The 20,605-nt window shown below is 36.1% G+C and overlaps 1 protein-coding gene across 4 annotated transcripts in view; it reads right to left on the bottom strand.

Moving 5' to 3' along the window:
* The window catches only part of LOC150099961 (peroxisomal ATPase PEX1-like), a 324,099-nt gene that overhangs the window by 22,963 nt on the left and 280,531 nt on the right, over positions 1-20,605 (bottom strand). For 3 of the 4 annotated variants that reach the window (XM_090402786.1, XM_090402787.1, XM_090402789.1), the window contains 2 exons: positions 19,343-19,520; positions 2,139-2,260 (listed from right to left, as the gene is read on the bottom strand). In XM_090402786.1, coding sequence (XP_090258912.1) covers positions 2,139-2,260; positions 19,343-19,520 — 300 coding nt within the window. Of the gene's footprint in view, positions 1-2,138; positions 2,261-19,342; positions 19,521-20,605 lie in introns of those variants that run through there. The other variant, XR_016549251.1, reaches the window with a different exon arrangement.

The raw sequence follows: 20,605 nt of genomic DNA, 5'->3' as shown, positions 1-20,605 counted from the left end.
GCACAATATTTAGTGAAGAAGGAAATTAAATTTGAAAACAGATAACAAAATAAGGAAAGCTGGTATAGTGGGAAGCCAGATGAATAAATTTATATGGAATAAGAGCCTGGTTGTCCGAGCAATACCTGCTCTCCCATAAACAGGTAGTAGGCGCATATCCCACTGTGGGAATCAATGTTTGTGATTGTCTTTAGGTGGGAGATGAATTTCATTGCCTGATGTGAGACCACTGCCCTGCTTATCAGAAGCTTGAAAAAGTTCCATGTTTGGTCTCTAGAGCAGGGTTTTCAGACTATGTAAAAATAAATAAAAAATTACAAAAAAATATATAAAAAATTTATAAAAATGGAACAAAATTCTTAGCCCACCCATGATACAAATGTACTATAGGTTTACTTAGAACTTTTCATGGGTGAGAAGCACATAAAAAAAATAGTCAAAACACCAAACTATTATTATATATGATAGTGTTAAAAAAACCAGTTAATTAATGACTATAGACAGCAATGAACAGATGGCTTGACAGTGTTATCATATAAAAAATGAAAATGAGAAAGAAAGGTTAGCAAAACACATGCCTGATGGTAGGAAAAAGATCCAGAGCAAGACCAAGATCTAGCTGGAGTGATGCAGTTAGTAGTGCCCTAAATGGCCAAAATGTGAGATCTGATAAGACTGGTATCCTAACAAATAGCAGATTAATTTGAAGGAAAACTGTTGATAATAATAATGTAAACTTAATTATGTAATACTATTACAGTATTCTGTACACTACCTGAAGATAAGTAACAGATATTTGATGATAATAATGAAAACCTTTATTATAAGGTTTCTTCTGGAAATCACATAGCTGAATGTATGTGGCAGAATATCACTTTACTCTATATAGGGCTTTTAATGCAACCCTCAGATTACCTTAGGTAATCTGAGGGCAGCATTAAAAAAAAAAAAAAAAAGATTTATCCGAGGGGTGCGTCCAGAATAATAAATGCAGTACATATATTAAATTACTTGGAGAGTCCTACTGTTAGTTAGGTTTAGCAAGTACTTTGAAAATTTCAAAGAAAAGTCGTGATGCTTATAAAAGTTTTTATCGAAACAGTAGACAAGAAACAATAATTGTTTATTTCATTTAAGCGAGAGCTCTGCAGTAGTTCAGCTTTGTTTACTAAAGTACCTATATCAATTTCGATGCTTCTAGTTGCCAATTGCAATAAATTTGCAAGAGAATTATCTGTCAAGGAACATCTGTACTTTGATTTAATGAATTTCATCACTGAAAAAGTGCTTTTGCAAAGATATGTGCTCCCAAACATTGAGCACATCTTCAGTCCAAAGTTCCTCAATTTCGGGTACCTCTCTTTTGGTAGTAAGTTAAAAAAATCTTCTCCTTTTTCCCTTCTGTTAAAGGGTCTGATTGCAAATCACAAAATTCCAGTTGAAGGTCAGATCTTACATTTTCAATGCTGACAGTCAAGGGTTGAGTAAAAATTGAAATATCTTTTTTAATTTCCTTAAAATCACCAAATCGATTCTCAAAATCCCCAATGATCATTTCAATATACTTTACATGAGCTGAAAATGATATTGCCTCAAAATTCTCCATTTCTTCAAAATGTTCTTTGCAATTCAGAAAAAAAGTAAAAATATTATTAGCCAACTTTGATTTAAAAAGCTTCAATTTACTTTTAAGGCCATTTAAATGAACCATATAAGTTGGCAATATTCCGTTGTTTTGCCCTGCAGTTTTAAGTTCAACTCATTCAAATGGTTTGTCATATCTGTTATTATAAATGCAAAATCTGATAAAAATATGGGATCTTGCATTTGATTTTCAAGTTCTGTTGTGTCAGACTTCACATAGTTTTTAAGAAATATGGGTATCTCTTTTCGAACAGCAAAAAAGCATTCCAGACATTTTCTGGACATTATCGATTAGTGATAGAATTAAAATATCTAATACTCATTCAATTCAAATTGTTATTTTATTTTTTCACTTATGAAAATCAAAACCCACAGGTGGACTGCACAAATTTGCACTGCGGGCTGTGTTTTGGACAGCCCTGCTCTATATTATAAAATGTTAAAAAATTAACAAGGTTTATTTCTTAAAGAGAAAAGAATTTTTTTTATCATACCTCTTCTAGTAATCTCTGACTTTTCTCAGGTTTCAGTGTTGCAATGCCTTCTTTTAAAGATGGAAAATATGCAATATCCTCAGCAAGAGCATTACTCTCATCATCTAACTTTTCCTGCTTTTCTATAAAAGAAGAATATATATATATATATAGAATTATCATGGTGTTATAGTCATATCAATTTGGAAAACCTATCCATTGTTTTTATTTTTTGCCTTCCTCAGATAAGGAAGCAGAATCATTCCTTCTGATTTTTGTGAGCCACACTTCAATTTAATTTCTAATATTTACAAGAATTTTCCTCAAATAAAGCAGTAAAGAAACAAGTAATGATTGACTATAAGTTCACATGGTCTGCTGCAATATTTTCAGTACCAACATATAAAAAAATGTAAAAAAAATCAGAAAAAATATGCATTTAAAATTAGTTTAACAAAAATACATTTTCATATTTGCAAATTATGTGACAGCCACACTTGATACTTGATATGCTACATTAAAATTCCTCTCAAGTGTTTCCCATGAAAACTGATTGCTGTAGTTTTTTGCAAAAATAAAATTTTTCACACTCTAGCTTGCAGCATTTTATTAAGCCTTCCAAACATCATGTAATTTTGATCTCTTGGTTCCAATTCAAAGCACCACTGGTATTTGGAAACAGGACAGACTGTTTTTGCAGATGAAAAATCCTCAAAGGTTTTCATGTCCTGAATGGATTCAAACCCAGATTTCTCCAACCAAAAGGCATTGCTGACTGACCCACAGAAATTCATTGTAGAAGATAATCTCATGATAGCAGTCTGTTCTAAATGGAATGTAGAAGTTTTCACTGTCCATTTCATGTCTGTCTGTCTGCTGTCTGTTTATGAATTCACGTGTTTCTAAATTCTGTCCTGTCACCATGGTGGTGGTGGTGGTGTGTATGATATTGCAGATGTGCTCTTTGATCAATGAAAAAGTTGAAGACGTTCATAAAACATAAATAAAGAAAAAACATGGGTTGATGACTATATTCAAACTACTTCATTTTTTATATTTGAGTCTAAAATTCACCTCTAAAAGATATTCAACTTTGATTATTTTTAAAACTTTCACACCTATCCTATTTTTCTTTTAAATATGATCATTTTTATTATGTTCAAAACTAAATGGTGGTTACATCGTAAAATCCTCTGATATATTCTCAGTGTGAAAATCGCTATTCACAACAAAGTCAATGAGACATTTTATATTTTTTGTATTCTCTCAAAGCAAATTCATGCACATTTTATGTTAGAACATGATGTAAGTGATAGCTCATCCATATTATCCTGAACAGAAATCCAGCAGGTTCTTATTGCTATTATTAGCTTTACTTCCCTACCCTCACCCCTCCAATTTTCAGAACACATGCTCTGCTTTGCTGTTTAGATCTTCAAGGACCAACTTTTCCTTTTTCTTTAAGTTTACTTCTCTAATGACTTGAAAAATTCCTCATCACTTCCTTAGTGCTCTTCTGTTGGACCAGAGACACAAAGAAAAGTCTGATTGTTTAATTTCCCACATTTTGTTGTTTGCCCTCATCAGTCTACTCAATATCGCCTGCCATTGCAGGTTATCTCATGTCTGGTGTACGAGACAATAGCAGTTCCTTCCTTTCCCTGATCACTAACTGCCTGAATATAACATCTTGTAATTGTTATTTAGAAGAATCTTACTGTTTTGTTTTCTTTGTTTCATTAACACCAATTATGTGTAATTCTTCCGCCAGTTCTGTTTCTTTGGTGTTTCATCAGAAATATTGATGTTTATTACCATAAACATCAATATTTCTGATGTTTATGGTAATTATCTTGAATTCTGCTGATGTTGATTTGAGGTTTGTTCTAGCAGCTGACTTTTTCCTGTTTGTCCTGGTTCCTTGATGAAAACAGTGAGGGGGATGGAGAGCTAAACCCAGCAATATCCCAGCCAGCATGAGTTTTTATCTTATTGTACTTTTAGTTTAAGCCAATACAGAATACAACTTAGTTGGCTAAATCCCAAATTGATAGCTCATCTTCACTCACTCAGTAACCAGGTAGATAACTACTGATGGGGGTGATGAGGTGATGATTGGATATTAGGTTAGAAGGTTCATTTGGTAATTTGCATTTCTTAAAAGGCCATGTGGAGGTTTTTTCCCACACAGACAGCTATGCTTTGACTCTTATGTTTTGCACACTACTTTGCTTTCTAGGTATCTCCTTTCAAAGTCACCTTTATCATCTCTGATTCCTTTTATGGCACTCTCCTCTATTTCTAAGATTTTTCAATAACCTCCAGAACTTTCTGCACCTTCCTAATATTTAATAATAAATTAAAGTGTAAAATTTATTATTAAATTTTATTAAAAACTTAATAATAAATTTTTACAGCTTTCTTAAAAATTTTTCTTTTCAATATGATGTTCATTTTTCTGCTCAAAACTAAATGGAGAGTGGAATCAGGAGCAGTGGTTGAAAAGTTTTGTTATGCTTAATAAGTGCCATACTTTTTGAAGATATTCCTTTTTAACTCTAAACTTCACTATAGTGAATTTGTCACATAACAAATGCCTACTATATCTGTGCAAGAAAGCTTTCTTTCCCATAAGTTAATTTCTGTTATTTTTAACAGCTTCTTAACGTCAAAAAATAAATGATTATTGTACTTTGCTATAAGCTGAAGAAAAGAAGTACAATTAAACAATTTTTATTTTGCCAGTTTGGAGCAATATTTCACGCATAATATACATATGTAAAATTGTGATGTTTCCTATGTGAATCAGTAATGTTTTAATTTTTACTAACATCTTTCACATTTATATGCACAAGAAAGTTCTATTTGCTAATAACAAAATAATTTATATTTGAACAGATATTATTTGATTTAGTTGTTTATTAAATGGTTTAAATTTAAACTTATCAATGGAGAAAACTAAAGTCATGGCTTTTCACAGAGATAACCCTGTCAGAAGTAAAATAGTAATAAATAATAAAATAATTGAGCAAGTTAATAATCTCAAATACCTAGGCTGTAAACTATCTTACATAAATGAAATAGATATTAATTTTAAGATGACAAACTTTATAAAATCACTGGAGTAATTAACAGAACCTTTAAACCTAATTATGTACAGAAACACACAAGACTTAGAGTCTACAAAACAATAGCCAAACCTACACTATTATATGGAAGTGAGATATGGATCTTCGGAGAAAGAGATATACAGAGAATTCAGGCAGCAGAAATGAAATTCCTTAGAAAAACTAACCCTATTAGATAAAAAAAGAAATAGTGAAATAATTAAAAATCTTAAAATTAATTTCATAACAGACTCAGTGATTAAATATAGGAAAAACTGGCTCGACCATATAGCAATAATGAAGACAAAGATTACCAAAAAAGATCTTAACACATAGAGGAACAAGAAATAGGGGATGATCAAGAAGATGATGGACTGAGTCTGGAACAGGCAACTTGGCCTAGAACCTGGATAGGAACAGGAGAGGAGGAAATTTAGCTTAAATTTAGTCTAGTTTTTAAGGTTTCTTTCACAACAGAAATCAATTCAAGACTTAAGTTCAGTTTAGTAAGCATATTCAGAGGGGTTAAATATGGCATAATTCTAAAATTTTCTGTTCCAAAAGAATTCATTTGCCTGAGTCATTGGTCACATTATAATAACTATGAGCCTTAATTATTACAAAAATGATCAATATACAATGTGCAACTGTATAACATCAAAATCTTTAAGAGCAAAAATATAACTATGCTGCTATTAGTATTAGTCAGGTATGTTACAACAAATTAGGTATTATTATATACAATAGGAAACAAATTTTTTAAAATTTTTTCTTTTACTTTTTTTTAATCTAATTTTATAGCTGTCATTTTTCAATGAGACAGAACTTAGCATGTATACATTGCTTTTTTATACATTCCAGAGTAACTGGGTATTTGTTATGGAATTCAAACTCATAATATTGCCTCAAGCAAAACTGTCTGAGGATAACAGTTTTTTTTAAAACTGTGGTGTATTTTAGATCTCCATTTCAATTGGAAATTGCAAAAAGTAGGGATGTACACAATGACCTGCTGTACCACTATTCAAGATTTCAGTATTTTGGAGACACTAAAAATATTATAAACTTTAAATTTCGGTGTTTTATTTCCTTTATCCACACACACACAGCTTAGACTGTTGGATATGATGTCCTTGAGCTCCTGCTTTCACCCCCCCCCTTCTAAGTCTTAAGGTAGAGTTCTATATTGTGTGTATATATATCCAGAGTTGTTTTCAGCTTTCTGTGAACTATTCCTTTATGAAATCTTGTGTGTGTGTGTGTGTGTGCTTGGATACAGTAAAGTGGTTCATAGAATTTTTAGTAATTTTTTCAATGATATAAGCTGGCTGACAGTTTTACTGCTATACGAGGGTGGTCTGAAAAGTTCTCAGCCTCGACCATAGATGGTGACACTATCGGCAAGGTTTTTTTTTTTTTTTAAGTTCGTACATCTGTCATAAGCATCCATGTGAAACTGAAAGTCATTCTATCAAGTAGTTTGTTTTATACAGCTGTCTGAAGCAAAAGTGTTGTCTGTATCCTTTGAAATGGATAAAATTGAGTATCGTGCGATTATAAAATTCTTTGTAAAAGAAGATTTAATGTCAAAAGAAATTCATTCGAAGTTCATAAAAGTTTATGGGCACTCTTCTCCTTCGTTTCTGACAATTAAGAAATGGGCTACAGAGTTTAAACATGGCCGTACCAGCCTTGAAGATGATCCACGTGAAGAACGTCCAAAAAGTGTAACAACACCAGAAATAATTGATCAAGTGAACGATATGGTATCGGATGACTGGTGAGTCAAAGTGCATGAAATTGCTGAGACTATAAGCATTTCAAAAGAACGTGTAGGATGTATTTTGCATGAAGAATTGCAAATGAAAAAGCTTTGCACAAGATGGGTGCTGCGCTTGCTCACAGCAGATCAAAAATGCACTTGCATGAAAATCTTTGAACAGTGCTTGGAACATTTAAAAAAAAATAAAACTGATTTTGTGTGTCGATTTATTACTATGGATGAGACTTGGATTCACCATTACACACCAGAATCAAAACAGTGGACAGAAGCCAGTTGTTCAGCACCAAAGAACATAAAGTCGGTTCCATCGCAGAAAAGGTCATAGCATCGGTGTTTTGGGATGCTAAAGGCATTTTGTTTATTAATTATCTTGAAAAGGATAAAACAATAACCGGGGAATATTATTCCAATCTTTTAACCAGACTAGAGAAAAAATTTGTGAGAAAAGACCTGGTTTGCAGAAGAAAAAAAATCATCTTCCATCAGGACAATGTACCTGCTCAGAAAGGTGTTTTGACAATGAGAAAATTAAGGGATCTGCACTATGAATTGTTGGAACATCCACCCTATTCCCCAGATTTGGCTCCCTTTGACTACTTCTATCTCTTCCCAAAACTAAAACTCTTCCTCGCTGGTCAGTTTTTCTTCGAATCAAGAGGTGATTGCAACTGTAGAGGGGTATTTTGCAGATCTTACTGAGAACCACTACAGGGATGGGATAATGGTGCTGGAGCATTGCTGATGATGATGGTAGATAGAACAGATTCCTCCCACAACCAAAGTAGAAGACCAAGGACCCCCCCCCCCCCAACACTTCACTGCCAGAAGGATGAGAAACAACTATAGCATCAGAAATCAGGTCAGTAACTTTCCTTTCTTATGCTAATGTAAGTCTACACAGAACTCTATAGTCACCAAGTAATTCAATAGAGACACATAGGATTAGGCAATCTGAGCACTAGCTAAAAGTAACTCCTCATAACAGATGAATAGATGAAGCCTACTCTAATGGACTCCTATGATCTACCACCATGATCTATCAAGGCAACTGTCATTCCCAAGAAAGGAGATCTTACGGACCTTCATAACTGGAGACCTATATTGCTAATCAATGTTGACTGCAAAATCATTTCAAGAGGCATCATAGCAAACCAACTGAAGCTAACCCTTCTTGATGTTACTGGCTGCCACCAAAACCTGCTCTGTACCAGGGTATTCAATAATAACATACATAACTACTTACACTTAATTAGGAATCTTATTCACATTGCAAATATTGAAAACAAAAACCTTGCTCTAATTAGCCTTGACTAAGAAAAAGCTTTTGACAGAATTGAACATGAGTAAGTACCTGTTAGAAGTTTTGAGACCACACAGATATGGCTACTTACATCATGCAAACAATCAATTTAATATACAAGGAAGCACAGTTCTGCTTGAAAATAACCAACCGCTTTACTCATACCTTACCCTACTTATGAGCAGTGGTGAGCTATGGAAATTTTAACAAAGGGCTCGCATCATCGAGCAAAAAAAAAAAAAAAGGAGAAGGGTAAGAATAGTGCATGTGTTTATTTTATTTTCAAACTTGGGTGCATTCGTTATAGAGGAGTTGAAACAATAATTGCAAATAATCTATACATTGCTGAATAGACTAATTTTTGTTAGGTTACCGTATGAGTTTGTCGCTTAATACGTTTCAAAAAAAAAAAAATTTTTTTTTGAAAAAATATAAAAGTAAACAAGAAGAACAAGGGGCTCACAAATTTGAGAAAAATTTAACAAAGGGCTCACGCGAGCCCCTTATAGCTCACCACTGCTTATGAGGGATAAAACAACACCGTCCTCTGTCAGGAATATTGTATACATTAGCCACAGAACACTTCCTAGTTAAATTACATAACAGCCTACTATCTAGACAAAGGGAAGTCCTGCATGCTCATTGAAACATCACAATCACATTATTAGTATATGCTGATGACGTCACATTCACAATAAGAAAACCATTAAGCTTGAGCTTCAAAAAAAGAAACAACTATGGAGGGAATTTAAGGAGAAAGGTGACTGGCAGGCACATGAACGGTATAAAGCGCAGGCCACAAGGGTAACGAGTGTCGTAAGAAAAGCAAAAACGGATTATGAAAGAACATTAGACATGCAGGCTAAAGAGAATCCCAAACAGTTTTTTCGATATGTTGCAAGTAAAAGAAAAAATATATATGGCAGAATGATTTTAAAGAATGCCGATGGTAGGGAGGTAACCAAATCAGTTGATATAGTTGAATTACTGAGCGAGCACTTTGCAAGAATATATCATCCAGGTGGTGACATTGCAGGAATGAATGAACCAATAGATTATATGGGAATTGTGGTGAATGAAGTGAAGGTGAGTAGTCTATTACAAAACCTCAATGTCAATACATCTGTGGGATTGGATGGTATACCAGCTCATGTCGTATGTGAAACAGCTAAAGAATTGTCAGTGCCCTTGACCATTTTGTTTAATTTAAGTGTCGGATCAGGGTTAGTCCTGAGAGGGTGGAAAGAGGGGAAAATAGTTCCACTGCATAAAGGGAGGTGCCAAGACAGTCGTTGTAAATTACTGACTGATTAGCATATCAGGAATTGTTGTCAAGGTCTTGGAGAAATTAGTCAAGAGAAAAATACAGGATTGGATAGATGAAAATGGGATATTGTATGGGGGACAATATGGTTTTGTGAAGGGCAGATCATGCCTCAGTAACTTGTTCACGTTTTATAACACAGTGATGGCTGAACTGGATAAGGCTAATGGGTTTACAGTGATTCTACTAGACCTTGCTAAGGCTGTTGACAGGATACCACATGGAATTCTAATCAGTAAACTGCAGCATATGGGGATGGTGAGATGGATAGGAGGGTGGTTGATGGAGAGATATCAGAGAGTGGTTTATTCAGGAGTAGAGTCCAAAAGATGGCTTGTGACTAGTGGTATGCTGCAGGGTTCTGTTCTTGGACCACTACTTTTCAATTTATTCATTAACGATATAGGAAATGATCTGAGAGGAGGTGTTCACTTGTTTGCTGATGATGCAAAGTTGGGTAGAGCAATAGTGAGTGCACAGGATGTCAAAATTTTGCAAGATGATTTGGATAGTTTGAGGACTGGGCTAAGGAAAATGGATGTTGATTTAATGTGGCAAAGTGTAAAGTTATGCATTTTGGGGTGAAAAGATTAGCGGCAGTATATCAATTTGGTGGAACCGTACTCCAGGAGATTGATGAGGCCAGGGATTTGGAAGTATTGTTGGATAGGGAGTTGAAGTTTAGGGGGCACATCGCAAAAGTGGCTAAATCAGCTCATCAAATCACTTGGTTGCTGAAAAATACTTTAACAAGCAGAGACAAACAAGTTATTGTTCTTTTGTATCGAGCCTTGATAAGACCTCATCTAGACTACTGTGCCCAGATATGGGTGCCAGGGTTTCTTCTTGATGGGGAGGAGGTGGAGAGGATCCAGAGACGAGTGACTAAGATGATAGCAGGTCTGTGGAATGAACCTTATGAGAACAGGTTGGAGATTTGTGGGTTGCAAAATTTGGGTCGATAGGCAGAAAAGGGGTGATATGATTGAGACATTCAAATTACTGAAGGGTTTCTATAAGATTAATTCAGAAGATATTTTTAAGAATAGGACTGGTGGTGGGAGGACTAGGAGCCATACATGGAAGCTGGGCAAGAATGTGGTTAGCAAGGGTGCTAGAGCTAGGTTTTTTACTTGGAGAGTGGTGAATGAGTGGAATAAGCTGCCAGAGTCTGTTGTGGGTGCTATGACTGTGAATGAGTTCAAGGCAAGGTATGATAGATACTGTGTGAATGTCGAATAGTTGTTCTTGACATGATGTTAGGACTTCCCTTGATGAGTCTGTCGACTCCTTGGAGTTTCCCAAAATAATAATAATAATAATAAAATGAGGAAGAAATGAGTCATTCACGAAACACAAAATGTACGATGAAGTTTAGGGAGTAAAATTAACTACAAAAAAAAAAAAAAAAGGTTTATGAACAGGGAACTGAAAATCCAAAATGATCCAATTAAATGCAACTGGTCAGGAGAAGGGCAAAAATACCCGGGGGCTTGTCTAGGCAACACCCAAGTCTATTAACATTCTGAACTGAATAGAACTAAACGAATGCTTCAACAAAGTCCTGGAAAAATGGTACAATGTACAAGTAACCTCTTCACTTAGAGGAAAAGTGTTCATTATAAACTAAATGGCAGCCAGCATTCTCTCTCAAAATTCTTATGCCACCTGAAGACTTCCTCCACAATATTAAATCATCAATTATGCATTTCCTATGGAACGAAACCAATTGGCAATTGTCAGCACTCTGCAAGCCACTCCCAAAAGGTGATCAGGGCTTAGTTTTAATTGAAACCAAGATTACTTCCTTCAGAATCATCCTCTTCCTCAAGACCTTGCCGATGAAATATGCCTATTCACCTACTCAAGAATACATTCTTCAAAAAGTTACCAGAGGTCTCCAGATGACTTCAGAATGGTTAACATAGCAATACCTTTCCAACTGTCAAGCTTTTATTAAGATGCTCTGCAGTTCTTGAAAGGACAAGTACTGTATAGAACTATACAAATGCTTCAACAAAGTCCTGGAGAAATGGTACAATGTACAAGCAACCTCTTCATGAAGAGTTCATAGACATATCCTAGACTCCACAACTGAACATCATCTCATTCCTACTTGGAACAGGGCAGGAATCAGAACAATTAGAGATGAAGAATTTATAGTGGAAAACTTTTGAACAATTGCCAATAAGAGCATCTCAAAGGAAAATCACAGTACCAACAAGTGAAATTAGCAATCGCAAAAAAACCTCTCCAGACTCACAACAGCACAAGACATGTAAATCCTTCCCATCAATTCACAAATACTTACACTGACTTTCCAATTCACATCACCAGGTACCACACTACCTCTCCTTTCACCAACTACAGGAAAATCTACTGCTCACTGATGTCACTGACAGATTCATCCCACCTGCATTAACTCTCCACAAACATGTGTGCCATCCAACTTCCAGTGGAACCTTCCATACGAAACTGCAAACATCAAATATTTTGCATGAAGAATTGCAAATGAAAAAGCTTTGCACAAGATGGGTGCTGCGCTTGCTCACAGCAGATCAAAAATGCACTTGCATGAAAATCTTTGAACAGTGCTTGGAACATTTAAAAAAAAATAAAACTGATTTTGTGTGTCGATTTATTACTATGGATGAGACTTGGATTCACCATTACACACCAGAATCAAAACAGTGGACAGAAGCCAGTTGTTCAGCACCAAAGAACATAAAGTCGGTTCCATCGCAGAAAAGGTCATAGCATCGGTGTTTTGGGATGCTAAAGGCATTTTGTTTATTAATTATCTTGAAAAGGATAAAACAATAACCGGGGAATATTATTCCAATCTTTTAACCAGACTAGAGAAAAAATTTGTGAGAAAAGACCTGGTTTGCAGAAGAAAAAAAATCATCTTCCATCAGGACAATGTACCTGCTCAGAAAGGTGTTTTGACAATGAGAAAATTAAGGGATCTGCACTATGAATTGTTGGAACATCCACCCTATTCCCCAGATTTGGCTCCCTTTGACTACTTCTATCTCTTCCCAAAACTAAAACTCTTCCTCGCTGGTCAGTTTTTCTTCGAATCAAGAGGTGATTGCAACTGTAGAGGGGTATTTTGCAGATCTTACTGAGAACCACTACAGGGATGGGATAATGGTGCTGGAGCATTGCTGATGATGATGGTAGATAGAACAGATTCCTCCCACAACCAAAGTAGAAGACCAAGGACCCCCCCCCCCCCCCCAACACTTCACTGCCAGAAGGATGAGAAACAACTATAGCATCAGAAATCAGGTCAGTAACTTTCCTTTCTTATGCTAATGTAAGTCTACACAGAACTCTATAGTCACCAAGTAATTCAATAGAGACACATAGGATTAGGCAATCTGAGCACTAGCTAAAAGTAACTCCTCATAACAGATGAATAGATGAAGCCTACTCTAATGGACTCCTATGATCTACCACCATGATCTATCAAGGCAACTGTCATTCCCAAGAAAGGAGATCTTACGGACCTTCATAACTGGAGACCTATATTGCTAATCAATGTTGACTGCAAAATCATTTCAAGAGGCATCATAGCAAACCAACTGAAGCTAACCCTTCTTGATGTTACTGGCTGCCACCAAAACCTGCTCTGTACCAGGGTATTCAATAATAACATACATAACTACTTACACTTAATTAGGAATCTTATTCACATTGCAAATATTGAAAACAAAAACCTTGCTCTAATTAGCCTTGACTAAGAAAAAGCTTTTGACAGAATTGAACATGAGTAAGTACCTGTTAGAAGTTTTGAGACCACACAGATATGGCTACTTACATCATGCAAACAATCAATTTAATATACAAGGAAGCACAGTTCTGCTTGAAAATAACCAACCGCTTTACTCATACCTTACCCTACTTATGAGCAGTGGTGAGCTATGGAAATTTTAACAAAGGGCTCGCATCATCGAGCAAAAAAAAAAAAAAAGGAGAAGGGTAAGAATAGTGCATGTGTTTATTTTATTTTCAAACTTGGGTGCATTCGTTATAGAGGAGTTGAAACAATAATTGCAAATAATCTATACATTGCTGAATAGACTAATTTTTGTTAGGTTACCGTATGAGTTTGTCGCTTAATACGTTTCAAAAAAAAAAAAAATTTTTTTTGAAAAAATATAAAAGTAAACAAGAAGAACAAGGGGCTCACAAATTTGAGAAAAATTTAACAAAGGGCTCACGCGAGCCCCTTATAGCTCACCACTGCTTATGAGGGATAAAACAACACCGTCCTCTGTCAGGAATATTGTATACATTAGCCACAGAACACTTCCTAGTTAAATTACATAACAGCCTACTATCTAGACAAAGGGAAGTCCTGCATGCTCATTGAAACATCACAATCACATTATTAGTATATGCTGATGACGTCACATTCACAATAAGAAAACCATTAAGCTTGAGCTTCAAAAAAAGAAACAACTATGGAGGGAATTTAAGGAGAAAGGTGACTGGCAGGCACATGAACGGTATAAAGCGCAGGCCACAAGGGTAACGAGTGTCGTAAGAAAAGCAAAAACGGATTATGAAAGAACATTAGACATGCAGGCTAAAGAGAATCCCAAACAGTTTTTTCGATATGTTGCAAGTAAAAGAAAAAATATATATGGCAGAATGATTTTAAAGAATGCCGATGGTAGGGAGGTAACCAAATCAGTTGATATAGTTGAATTACTGAGCGAGCACTTTGCAAGAATATATCATCCAGGTGGTGACATTGCAGGAATGAATGAACCAATAGATTATATGGGAATTGTGGTGAATGAAGTGAAGGTGAGTAGTCTATTACAAAACCTCAATGTCAATACATCTGTGGGATTGGATGGTATACCAGCTCATGTCGTATGTGAAACAGCTAAAGAATTGTCAGTGCCCTTGACCATTTTGTTTAATTTAAGTGTCGGATCAGGGTTAGTCCTGAGAGGGTGGAAAGAGGGGAAAATAGTTCCACTGCATAAAGGGAGGTGCCAAGACAGTCGTTGTAAATTACTGACTGATTAGCATATCAGGAATTGTTGTCAAGGTCTTGGAGAAATTAGTCAAGAGAAAAATACAGGATTGGATAGATGAAAATGGGATATTGTATGGGGGACAATATGGTTTTGTGAAGGGCAGATCATGCCTCAGTAACTTGTTCACGTTTTATAACACAGTGATGGCTGAACTGGATAAGGCTAATGGGTTTACAGTGATTCTACTAGACCTTGCTAAGGCTGTTGACAGGATACCACATGGAATTCTAATCAGTAAACTGCAGCATATGGGGATGGTGAGATGGATAGGAGGGTGGTTGATGGAGAGATATCAGAGAGTGGTTTATTCAGGAGTAGAGTCCAAAAGATGGCTTGTGACTAGTGGTATGCTGCAGGGTTCTGTTCTTGGACCACTACTTTTCAATTTATTCATTAACGATATAGGAAATGATCTGAGAGGAGGTGTTCACTTGTTTGCTGATGATGCAAAGTTGGGTAGAGCAATAGTGAGTGCACAGGATGTCAAAATTTTGCAAGATGATTTGGATAGTTTGAGGACTGGGCTAAGGAAAATGGATGTTGATTTAATGTGGCAAAGTGTAAAGTTATGCATTTTGGGGTGAAAAGATTAGCGGCAGTATATCAATTTGGTGGAACCGTACTCCAGGAGATTGATGAGGCCAGGGATTTGGAAGTATTGTTGGATAGGGAGTTGAAGTTTAGGGGGCACATCGCAAAAGTGGCTAAATCAGCTCATCAAATCACTTGGTTGCTGAAAAATACTTTAACAAGCAGAGACAAACAAGTTATTGTTCTTTTGTATCGAGCCTTGATAAGACCTCATCTAGACTACTGTGCCCAGATATGGGTGCCAGGGTTTCTTCTTGATGGGGAGGAGGTGGAGAGGATCCAGAGACGAGTGACTAAGATGATAGCAGGTCTGTGGAATGAACCTTATGAGAACAGGTTGGAGATTTGTGGGTTGCAAAATTTGGGTCGATAGGCAGAAAAGGGGTGATATGATTGAGACATTCAAATTACTGAAGGGTTTCTATAAGATTAATTCAGAAGATATTTTTAAGAATAGGACTGGTGGTGGGAGGACTAGGAGCCATACATGGAAGCTGGGCAAGAATGTGGTTAGCAAGGGTGCTAGAGCTAGGTTTTTTACTTGGAGAGTGGTGAATGAGTGGAATAAGCTGCCAGAGTCTGTTGTGGGTGCTATGACTGTGAATGAGTTCAAGGCAAGGTATGATAGATACTGTGTGAATGTCGAATAGTTGTTCTTGACATGATGTTAGGACTTCCCTTGATGAGTCTGTCGACTCCTTGGAGTTTCCCAAAATAATAATAATAATAATAAAATGAGGAAGAAATGAGTCATTCACGAAACACAAAATGTACGATGAAGTTTAGGGAGTAAAATTAACTACAAAAAAAAAAAAAAAGGTTTATGAACAGGGAACTGAAAATCCAAAATGATCCAATTAAATGCAACTGGTCAGGAGAAGGGCAAAAATACCCGGGGGCTTGTCTAGGCAACACCCAAGTCTATTAACATTCTGAACTGAATAGAACTAAACGAATGCTTCAACAAAGTCCTGGAAAAATGGTACAATGTACAAGTAACCTCTTCACTTAGAGGAAAAGTGTTCATTATAAACTAAATGGCAGCCAGCATTCTCTCTCAAAATTCTTATGCCACCTGAAGACTTCCTCCACAATATTAAATCATCAATTATGCATTTCCTATGGAACGAAACCAATTGGCAATTGTCAGCACTCTGCAAGCCACTCCCAAAAGGTGATCAGGGCTTAGTTTTAATTGAAACCAAGATTACTTCCTTCAGAATCATCCTCTTCCTCAAGACCTTGCCGATGAAATATGCCTATTCACCTACTCAAGAATACATTCTTCAAAAAGTTACCAGAGGTCTCCAGATGACTTCAGAATGGTTAACATAGCAATACCTTTCCAACTGTCAAGCTTTTATTAAGATGCTCTGCAGTTCTTGAAAGGACAAGTACTGTATAGAACTATACAAATGCTTCAACAAAGTCCTGGAGAAATGGTACAATGTACAAGCAACCTCTTCATGAAGAGTTCATAGACATATCCTAGACTCCACAACTGAACATCATCTCATTCCTACTTGGAACAGGGCAGGAATCAGAACAATTAGAGATGAAGAATTTATAGTGGAAAACTTTTGAACAATTGCCAATAAGAGCATCTCAAAGGAAAATCACAGTACCAACAAGTGAAATTAGCAATCGCAAAAAAACCTCTCCAGACTCACAACAGCACAAGACATGTAAATCCTTCCCATCAATTCACAAATACTTACACTGACTTTCCAATTCACATCACCAGGTACCACACTACCTCTCCTTTCACCAACTACAGGAAAATCTACTGCTCACTGATGTCACTGACAGATTCATCCCACCTGCATTAACTCTCCACAAACATGTGTGCCATCCAACTTCCAGTGGAACCTTCCATACGAAACTGCAAACATCAAATCCAATGCAGAAATCCAGTATGGAATGTGCTACAATGTCCTTCCAACACCAACCAAGCTACACAGATTCAAACTCATCAACTCAGATCTCTGTGCTCTGCAACACACCTAGAAAATACATAATACCTGCTACCTGCAATCAAGTCCACACAGACTACAACAGACACAAAATATGCAACTAACTCTTCACTATTGCAAAAGCCATCATCTATAGTTTCCAAATAAATCTCAAAAGAAACAAGAATCATCCACAACTAATGTAATCCAGGGAAAACATCAAGTAGGGCCTACAAAGAAAACTACTCCTACCACCACAAAGAACAAGGAAATTTATTCCAGTTCACAGAAAAATAAAACCCAACTGGTTGCCTCTTCAACATCAAAGAAGGTGATATGAATATTCTTGTATAATGCACACACTTCAATCACCATCAAGGGCACTGGAAGATTGTTTTTATGTAATTAAAAAAAAAAAAATCCTCATCCTTCTGCATTTATTTTCTAAAATATAAAGTGTGTTGTTTCCTGTTGTTCAAATGTTTATGTTTTACTGTTTAAATAACAATGATGATAATGAAAATGTAATATGTATATACTGCTAGGAAAGAAGTCAACAGACACCTCATGGGCAAGGTGCATCATGCCATCTAATGAATCATGTTTGTAGACAGTATAAATTGAAGGATAAGATGCTCCCAAGTCAGTGCAACTGTGTCCAGAAGAAAATTGGCCATGAGAAGGGAACTGATGGAGTTTGAAAGAGGCATTGTGATAGGATGCCATGTTGCAGGCCTATCTGTTTGGCAAAATGTTGACAAATTAAGCTATCCCAGGTCAAAAATCAGTGATACCATACTGAAATGGAAGTGCATGGAGTCAACTGAAAGTGCTACCATAGTAGATGACCCACCACACTTACCGAATGTGACCATAGGGTGCTATGAAGGATAATATGCAAAAACTGCCATTCATCAATTGACATGCTGAACACAGAGTTCTATGCATTCTGCACAAAAACATTCAGAACCAAGGCTCACAACATGGGTTTCCGTGGTAGGACTGCAATATGCAAGTTCCACCTTAACCAAACCAACATGCAGAGTCGTCTTCAGTGGTGCAAAGAATGCATACAGTGGGACATGGAAGTTTAGAAAGCTGTGTTATGGAGCGACAAATCACGCTATACCCTCTACTGAGCAGATGGATGGGTGTGGTGGACGCCTGGTGAACATCTCTTATCAGAGTGAATAACCCCAACTATGAAATTTGGAGGTGGTGGTGTGATGGTATGGTTCTGTTTTTCCTGATATGGCCAAGAGCTATCTGAATAATACAATGCTTCCTACTTTGTGGCATTTCTACGGAACTGACCATGAGGAACAAACAGCCATTGCACCCACCTTAATAAGATGTAGGACCTCCTTGCACTGCGATCACTGCAGCAATTCTATGGGACATACTTTCCACACGTGTACAAAAGTGGACAATGGGAATATTGGACTATTCTTCCTGTATGCATGTAATGAGGTCCTGGACTGTTTAGGGATGGACATCCCTTGATCTCACCCACTCTCCAGTTCATCCCATATACAGTGGGACATGGAAGTTTAGAAAACTGTGTTATGGAGCGACGAATCACGCTATACCCTCTACTGAGCAGATGGATGGATATGGGTGTGGTGGATGCCTGGTGAACATCTCTTACCAGAGTGAATAACCCCAACTGTGAAATTCGAAGGTGGTGGTGTGATGGTATGGTTCTGTTTTTCCTAATATGGCCAAGAGCTATCTGAATAATACAATGCTACAATAATATACAGATGTTCAATAGGATTCAGATCATGGCTGTGTAGAGCCCAGTCAAGTATGGTGACATTCATGACCACAAACCACATAGTTTCAGCAGTTGACTTCTTTCCAAACTCTGTGTGTGTGTGTGTGTGTGTGTGTGTGTGTGTGTGTCTATATATAGATAGATAGGAAGATAAATGAAATTATTTTTTCACACATTATCATAAGATCTGGCAGTAAATGTCAATTGCAGAATTATATCAGATCATATTGTAAATATGCAATAAATGACTCAAATTTATGACCAATTATACTGCATAAAACTTCAGTAGGAAACAAAGTCGACTAATGCTTTCATGAACTGATGCACTTACTTTTTTCAATATGATGTCCTTGAGTTTCATGTAAAACTTCTAACTGAGCATTATACAAGAGAGCCTGGAGATCAGCACCAGAAAAGTGGTCAGTCATGGATGCTATAGCTAACAAATCAACGTCTGCAGCCAAATTTAAGTGTTGACTTAAAGCTAACAAAATTGCATGCCTGTCTGCCTATAAAGGAAAAGAAAAAAAAACAGGGAAGAGACAGAGGACAAGAATAGAGAAACATTACAAATTATATACTTTCATTAATACTAATTTATTTTTATAGAATTCAAATTACTTTAAAATGTGAATACTACAATTTTAAAAAAATTTAAAAATTTAATCCTTCAATCCGTTGCTATCACACAAATAAATACAAAATATAAATACTAAATACAAAAGTGCAAAAAAAAAGATAAAAAATAAAGTAAATAAAAAATTTCCTTAGCCTGTTCACAATACTATGTACTATAGTAGGGGTTCCCAAAGTGGGCTGTGGGATTACCTAGGGGTGCTAAGAGGCAAGGGGGAAGCAGGGGGGGGCACTGAAGGTGTGCTGCAAAATGCTGAAATGTGCAATAATTATTTGCTGCTGTTTGATCATTATTGTTATTGTTGTTTCCAAGACATTTTTCAAATTTTTTGTTGGTAATTTCTGAAGTGGTCCTTTTTTACATTAATAGTATTGAGTGTGTTATAATGTATTTTCCCATATTCTTGTTTACTGAACAAAACTTCTTCCCATATTCTTGTTTACTGAACCTGTGAAGCTATGTAACTGTTGTGTCACAGCTTGGCAAATTATAGGTTATGTTATATTGTGAGGATATAAAGATAAAGATTATTATTTACAAAAATTGCTTTAAAATATGTATGTACGCTTATTCTGCATGTTTCAGAATAGAAATGGCAGATGCAGATACATCAAAGAAGAAATGTTTGAACATTTGAAGAAGGTACATCCTGACAAGGTAAATAAGAATTTAATTTCTTTCAATCTCTCCGAGACAAATTTCAAAAGTGACCAACAGTTTTTTCAAGCATGTTTTGCAATGCTTCACAACAAAACATTAATGGTTTGCGTGCATCGTACAACATTTCATTGTTGATCGTAAAGTCTGGAAAACCACTATGATTGGTGAGGAACTCATCCTGCCAGCTGTTAGTGAGGTTCTGACTACTGTTTTACATAAGTCACCATACAACATAATTAAGACGATTCCTCTTAGCAACAATTCTGTGCAAAGGCGAGTAGATGAAATGGCTGCTAA

Source organism: Typopeltis vanoorti, chromosome 13 (assembly GCF_054136105.1).
Source record: "Typopeltis vanoorti isolate ZY-2024b chromosome 13, IOZ_Tvanoo_1.0, whole genome shotgun sequence".
In the NCBI taxonomy this organism is placed as follows: domain Eukaryota; kingdom Metazoa; phylum Arthropoda; class Arachnida; order Uropygi; family Thelyphonidae; genus Typopeltis; species Typopeltis vanoorti.
The sequence above is the reverse complement of the archived record's forward strand: the minus strand, read 5'-3'. Positions and strand labels throughout refer to the sequence as shown.